The sequence below is a fragment of the Brassica oleracea genome, chromosome C9 (genome assembly GCF_000695525.1).
Source record: "Brassica oleracea var. oleracea cultivar TO1000 chromosome C9, BOL, whole genome shotgun sequence".
NCBI classification, from domain to species: Eukaryota; Viridiplantae; Streptophyta; class Magnoliopsida; order Brassicales; family Brassicaceae; genus Brassica; species Brassica oleracea.
The window spans coordinates 47,341,673-47,349,564 of NC_027756.1; the positions used below are offsets into that span (position 1 = coordinate 47,341,673).

The window sequence follows — 7,892 nt, forward strand, 5'->3', positions numbered from 1 at the left end:
GTGTCCTGATAACGAGGTTTCCCACAAAATTTGCATATATTCCGTGTCTCATCCGCTCTCTAGTAGATCATGCAGTTGTCAATACATACATCTATCACTTCATACGGTAGTTGAAGACCTGCAACAAGTTTCTGAACCTCGTAGTATGAACCCGGTGCAAGGTTATCCTCAGGTAGAATACCTTTGACAAAATCAGTAATCGCATCCATACATTCTTCAGCCAAATTATAGTCTGTCTTAATACCCATTAATCTAGTTGCAGATGATAAGACTGAATGACCATCTCTACAATTTTGATACAAAGGTTGTTTTCCTGCATCCAACATGTCAAAAAATCTCCTAGACTCGGGGTTTGGTTCTTCCCCTCTATAATGATCATGTACCATCTGCTCAGTACCTACACCATAATCTATATCTGTTCTAGATTCTTCTAACCTAATATCAGGCTGAGGTTCACTAACAGGCTGAGGTTCGCTAGTACTACCATATTCATAACCAGTTTCCCCATGAAGGTACCAAACTTTATAATTACGTGAAAACCCTTTCATATACAAATGAGTCCAAACATCAAATTCTTTTATAACCTTATTATTATTGCAAGAAGAGCAGGGACATCTTAACATACCACTTTTTGCATCCGGTTGCTGTTGAACAAGCCTCATGAATTCTCCAATCCCTTGAACGTATTCTTCCGTAAGCAAATTGGTGTTCGGATCCAAATGAGGTTTATCCATCCACGAACGATAATAAACTTCTGAAGACATGATTTTCACGGAATTGTTATGACTAAAGAGAATGAAGAGAGAATGAAGTGTGAATGAGTTGAATGAGGAGGGGTTGTACTTATAGGAAATTGCTTACGGACCTCCGACGACTTTCCGACGAAATTCCGACGGATGTAAAGCAGTCCGTCGGAATTCCGTCGGAGTTGTCCAATCCCAAACGGCTATACAACGGTCATATCTATTTGTCGGCAACGGTCACATGGTTCGTCGGAATTCCGTCGGAAAATACCGACGGAATTCCGACGTCTTTGCTGTTAATCGGAATGTCGTCGGAAATTCGTCGGAATATACCGACGAACTTCCGACGACTACAACGGTTACATTTTTTATCAGAATGTCGTCGAAAAGTCGTCGGAATATTCCGACGACCCATATTTCGTCGGAAAGTTGTCAGTATTCCGTCACAAATGTCCGACGACCTTGGTGTCCGTCGGAACCTCCGTCGGAATTCGGTATGTTTTCTTGTAGTGTTACGTGGCTTATATATTGTTATTATAAATTTTATATTTTTGTAACAAAATTATTTTGAAAACATTATTATGTAACAATATTACTTTACATAATTTTTTAAAAAAAATTTAAATTTATATGCAAGAAAATTAAATTAGACCGATATAGTAGAGAATAATTTTTTTTGAGATACTTTAAAAAACATATTTTTTTTAAAGAGAAGCTATAATACATTGTACTTCAAAATAATTTTGTAGTAAATATCATATTTAAGAAATACACTTATTGAATTGGGTAATTGGAATAAGTATTGGAATTTAAGTATGCAAGTACTTTGATGGAAAAGATATCCAAGTCTCGTTTCCTTCAAAATATTGATAAAAAGGTAGGATTTGTTTTAGTTAAAAAGATACATTGAGTTCCATTAAAATTCACCATAACTGAATTCTAACGAGATCTAAAAAATATTGAATAACAGGGGTTTTCAATGGATTTAAATTCTATTTACCAAATACTCAATCCAATAACACTGGATTTAGGTCTGAATTTAAATTCCACTCAATTCTATTAAATTACCCAATTCAATAACACCACCTACAGTTTCTGACAAAAACAATACACTAAGTTGGATAAAATATTTTCTTTTAATTTGAATAGAAATGAACCTTTCTAACAAAATCTTTGTATTTTTGAAAAAATTAATCATTTTAAATTGTTATTATCATTAAATATATAATCAAAATAATTTATATAATTTTAAATTTTCGTATATAAATAAAACTAAAATAAATTTTAATTTCTAATTATATTTTATGATAACTAAAATTAAAATTAATTATATTGGAAATAAAATTTAAATTGATTCTGAAAAGATTTTTATAAGATTTTAATTTGTTAGAATTTTCTTAAAAATATTTATTTTTCTTCAAATAAAAAGGCAAAATATTATAATATAATAATTAATCATGTAAAATTTGATAAAATTTTATAGAATGGTCCAAATTAAAAAATCTTGTATAAAAAATTCATGGCTACAGTATATATATATATTAAAAGCAATTTATTATAAAACTGGTTGAATCTGTAGTATCTTATTTTAAAATATTATATATTTATCAATACGTGTATGTTAACACAATATCTGGATAAATATTGATACATCTATAATATAATTAATATTAATAACATTTATTATGAGAATACAACAGTGTTAGGATTTTTAATATTTGATTCGGTTTTATTATTTGCATGGTAAAATTCTAACATTATTGTATTTGCATGATAAATTTTATTATTATTATTAATTAGATCATACAATGGTATTAACTCTAGAATAATTAAATGTTATTATTATTATTATTAAGTAGATTATAAATGGTTATATGCAAATATATATATTGATGGAATAATATATTTTCAAAATTATGCATATTTAATAATATTATGATGGAATAAAAAAGAGAAGTAAATATGTTGTTAGGATTTTATTATGAAAATACAAAAAAAATGTAAGCAATTTTCTAAGGGATGGTCCATTTAAAATATTACACATGAAAGAAGTAATGACTTCTATTTTGATAGTATATATTTCATTTGATGGAGATTCTGGTCTCTGTTAAAGAACTTTTCATTATATCTTGTCGTTAGGCTTATAAACTGGTTTCCCTAAAAAGTGGTTGTTTCACTAAAGTTATACACTTGTTTAAATTTTATGGTGGAGACTATTTATATTGTTTGAGTTCCCGGTAAAAAAAGTTTAAAACACTTTTCTTTTACCAAAAAAAACTTTATGGTAAAGACTGAGGTGTGAGGAGAGTGAGTTATTAAGGAAGAATGAACTGGTGTGTTCCAATAATATATTATTTTGTGTTATATGCAGTTTTTTGTTAATTGAAACAAAAGAACTTTCAGTTCAGAAATCATCTATGTACCACAAATGAAGAATCTAAGGACGGACAGTCTAGCACGTAGTGCCAGGAAACAACTGTCTTTCGTCGTTCACATGGGGAGCTACCAGTGTAGTTTACCGAGTCAATTTGAATCTGTTTAAGTTGATGACAAAAAAAAAACAAAATAACTTTCAAAATACTTAATGAACTTGAAATACTTTGGTATAGAGGTTTTATGAAGAAAAATTTTGCAAATCAACAACCAATAATAAAATTTAAAATATAAATAGAGTTAATTTTTATTTCTTTTGAACAACACAAGATTTTTCCTAACTTTATAAAATAATAAATTCAATAACTCTAGATTCTTAGGGGGTGGTAGTGGGAAATGAATTTATAATGAGTCTTAGAATTTTCAAGTCTAGTGTTAATGGTTTATAGATTCTCACATAATTAAATCTAGTATTATTGGTTTGATGATTCTATAATTCTATACAAAATCATTTGTTATTCAAAAAGTTTATATTTTAATGATTCTACAAATCTATTAAAGTGAGTGTTATTGAAAGTTGAATTCTTAACATTTTAACTCACAAACTAGATTTTGAGAATACTACATATTCTCTTGATTTCTTAGAATCATTACATTATTTTATTTTTATAGATTTTCACAATATACAAAATTCTCTCCATCTCTTTCCAAATTTAGAGGGTGTTAGTGGGAAGTGGATTTATAATGAGTTTTAGAATTTTCAAGTCTAGTGTTATTGGTTCATAGATTCTCACATTCTCAAATCTAATGTTATTGGTTTGATGATTCTATAATTCTATAAAAAAATCATTTGTTATTCAAAAAGTTTAGATTTTAATGATTCTACAAATCTATTAAAGTAAGTGTTATTGGGAATTGAATTCTTAACAATTTAACTCACAAAATAAGATTTTGAGAATACTACATGTTTTCCTTGAATTTTTAGAATCATTATATTACTTTATTGTCATTGATTTTCACAACATTCAAAAAGAAATCTCTCAACTTGTAAAATCAACAAACTCTATAGAAATTTAAGTCTCACTAACACCCCCTTATAAACTTTGAACTACTCATTACAAATCTATAAACCGAATTGCTACGTCGAACCGAATTGCTCGAGAAATTGGAAAAAAAATGTGATGTGAGATGGGCGTTTTCTCTCCTACTTGGCTTTGGAAGGCCCTGCTTGGCTACATCACCAGTTTTTTAGAGAAGCATCTCTTACGTGCTCATAGATCTTTTTTTGTTCGAAAAAACCAATACTTATATTAAGAAACTCAAACAAAGTTAGGGAAATTCAGCAAAGCAAACTTAGCTAAAGCATCAGCTTCAACAATGTTAAGCCTTGGTACATAATAGAAGGAAATAGAAGAGAAAAAGTACATAAGTGCTCTATGTCAAAGAGCGTTCCTCGAACTTCGATGGTCTTCAATCCTGACGAGATGGTGTTGATTGGGGACAGTGAATCTGACCATATGATCAGCGTTCTTAACCCCAAATTGACTGCCTCTAAAAGGGCAGTTTTAACCGCTAAAGCTTCAGCTATAAAAGCAGAGCCGACAAAGCAACGGTTTGCTGAAGTATGATGGAGAGTGATGTTGGAAAAGTCCTTGAATATGCAACCAAATCCTCCTCTTCTGTTGGTTGCATTCCAAGCAGCATCCACAAAACATTGATTAGTTTTTATCAAACCACATGGCTGTGGTACTTTGTTCCCGCTTCTTTCTGTTTGGGTCGTGGTTTTCCCTGGCTGAGCTGCCTGCCAAGCTCTTGCTTCTTTGAGTGCCAGTGTTGCCACCTCCTGTTCGTTCATCACTAGATTTTTGAAGATGAGTTTATTCCTTGCCACCCACAGAAACCATAACACCCAAGGATACAAGGCAGGTTCACTTATGCCCGTGGGTGGGAGATTAATCATACGATGACAAGCAAGGAGCAGAGAGGCTGGGGTTGAGATGGACCCAGGGACCGGTTTGTGTAGTACCAAAATTAAGTTCCAGACTTTAGCTGCGAAAAGGCATTGAAAAAAGACATGGCGGTCAGTTTCCAGCACCCCGCATCTTTTGCACCGGCCCTCAACTTCAATTCCTCTCCGAAGAAGGTTCTCGTTCACTGGTAAGGCTTTGTTCTTTATTTTCCGGAGAAAGTAATTGAGCTTAGGAGATATTTTTTAGATTGAATGAATAAGTGTTTTTCGTTTTCATCCGGTTTCTCTATAAAATTCGTTGTTGTTTCATTCATAGCAAAAAAAAAAATTACGGTCTAAATTTTAGTATTTATTTGATTATATATATTTGTAAGTAAGATTATAAGATTTTGTGTTATTTAATTAACATTGAAATTTCCCCATATTTTCATTATGTATTTTTAGATTTATATACACAAAATAATTTAGATAGATATTAAAAAGAAAATTGAGGGGGAGAAAAAAACCTGAGCCGTTGGATTGAATCATTAAGTTCACCGTGACGTATCGAGATAATCAATTGAACACCGCCCTTTCTCCTCTTGCGATATTTCTCTCTTCCACATCAGTGCTTGAACCACAGTTAGGTTCCCAGATAATGGCCAAGGAAACACACACCGATGACTTAGACGAGCTTCTCGACAGTAATCGATTTTTTAGTTTTAATTTTAATTTTGATATCCTTACTATCATCTTCGTCGCGAATTCTATATGTTTTGATTGATTTGTGAAAACGTGTATATTGTCTTTGTGGCTTTCGCAGGCGCCTTGGATGATTTCAAGGATCTCAATCTTACTCAAAGGTACGGTCTTTATTGCCCTAACCTTGTTTTAAGATTGTGGTTTCTCAATTTTAATTCTCAATGTTGGGGTAGTGATTAGCTTTAATGGGTTTTGTAGAAATGAAGGGGTGAAAAAGGAAGATGGTGGCAAAGAAGAGATGGAGTCATTGCCTAGTGGGGTTCAGGGTCTTGGAATGGGATTACCAGACATGAGGACCAAGAAGAAAGGAAAGAACAAGGTTGCTAAAGAGGACCATGTTGCTGAGGCTCTCGATAAACTCAGGGAACAAACTAGAGAAACCGTCAAAGGGCTCGAGTCCTTGTCATCCAAGCAGCTGCTGCCGCCGGGTTCTTCTGATGATGCTATGGTTGAAGATTGGATCAAACAGTTCGAGGATCTTACTGGATCTCAGGTAAATTATCAAACACTAACTTACTTGTTACTTTTTGTTTTCTCTATTCACGTTTAGGATTTATTTCATTTACCATTTAGCACTGTTCTGCATCCTCTTAGCTGAGATATGTTTCAAACCAGTTGAGGTTATGGCAGAGTAGTACCCCATGCTGCAAATTAGCTTTGGAGGCTGTGTTAATAGGACAGATTGTGATAAATAATCTATCTGTCTTGATCATATTATCTTTGTTTAGGATTTGGAGTCAATTGTGGACACGATGATGCAACAGCTGTTGTCCAAGGATATTCTCCACGAACCAATGAAAGAGATCGGCGCAAGATACCCGAAATGGCTGGAAGAGCATGAAAGCACTCTAAGCAAAGAAGATTTCGAACGTTATTCACGCCAATATGAACTGATCAAAGAGCTCAACTTGGTCTACGAGAACGAACCAAACAATTCGACCAAGATCATGGAGATAATGCAGAAGATGCAAGAGTGTGGACAACCACCTAGTGATATAGTGCAGGAGATGGATCCTGGTTTTGATTTCGCTAGTCTAGGACAGATGTAAGTCTTCTTCTTAAGTTGGAAAATCTCTATGATCTTTAAAGGCTAATTAGACTTGACTTTTTTTCGTATATGTTCACAGGTCTCCGGATATGCTCGAGTCTTCACCAAACTGTTGTGTTATGTGATAGTCGAAGCAGGTTTCGTGGCCTGGTCAGGCCATTGGAGACCATGTTTTTCTTTGCATTGTGCAATGCAAAGCTTGTGTTTAGGTGTTAAATTAACTTGAATACTTGGTTATTTTATATTGGGATCGGTTCAGGTTCTTTTGGATTTTTTATTATTTGAAAATAATGTTACTGTATTGAAAAAAGAATTCATGAGAAAGATTATTGTAGAACAAAGTCAATTTTTGAGAAACTCTACCTTCCATTGGAGACACACTATAGAGCTCACCAAACCAGGCGACAGAAGCGAGCTGATATGAAGTCTACTGTAGAAGTATAGTAGTTGGTAAAGGAGACTTGAGAGAAGCAAAACCCAGAAGTTATTGATTGTTTGACTAAATGGGCTAACGTTATGGGCTTTTCCCGCGAAAGCTATAGGCTTTTTACTCAAAAGTTATTAAAGGATACTAGATTTTTTATTCGCGCTACGCGCGAATCTGATTTAATAATTTAATTTAATTTTGCAATATTTTTTAAGAAAAAGATGAATTTCATAAAAAATATTTTTATTAATATTATTAAAATATTATTTGATTTCCTATTTACATTGTTTTTATAAATTTGTTATTTTTGAACTTAGTTATTTATTTGTTTGTATTATAAAAGTAAAATTAATGTTACTAAAGTATTTATAGTTTCTTATAAGTACATAATTTTAATATCACATAGATTTCTCAGTACATATACACTACTATACTATGCTATACACTACTATGAATACTTTATTAATAATTAGTTTTATTTTTTAATAATATTGTTTTATATACATTTTTCTATGATAGAAAATTGTTTTATATACATTTTTCTATGAAATTTATTTAAAGTGTGCTTTATTATTTTTCATAGTTAAGTTT

The 7,892-nt window shown here is 32.0% G+C and overlaps 1 protein-coding gene across 1 annotated transcript; it reads left to right on the forward strand.

The window, feature by feature from the left end:
* Positions 1-5,616: 5,616 nt before the first annotated feature.
* LOC106315617 (peroxisome biogenesis protein 19-2) lies at positions 5,617-7,220 on the forward strand. Its single transcript, XM_013753407.1, has 5 exons — positions 5,617-5,768; positions 5,888-5,927; positions 6,025-6,319; positions 6,555-6,871; positions 6,954-7,220. Exons 1-5 carry the CDS (start codon positions 5,723-5,725, stop codon positions 6,997-6,999), a joined length of 744 nt encoding a protein of 247 aa, XP_013608861.1. The 5' UTR covers positions 5,617-5,722; the 3' UTR covers positions 7,000-7,220.
* The last annotated feature ends 672 nt before the right edge of the window (positions 7,221-7,892 follow it).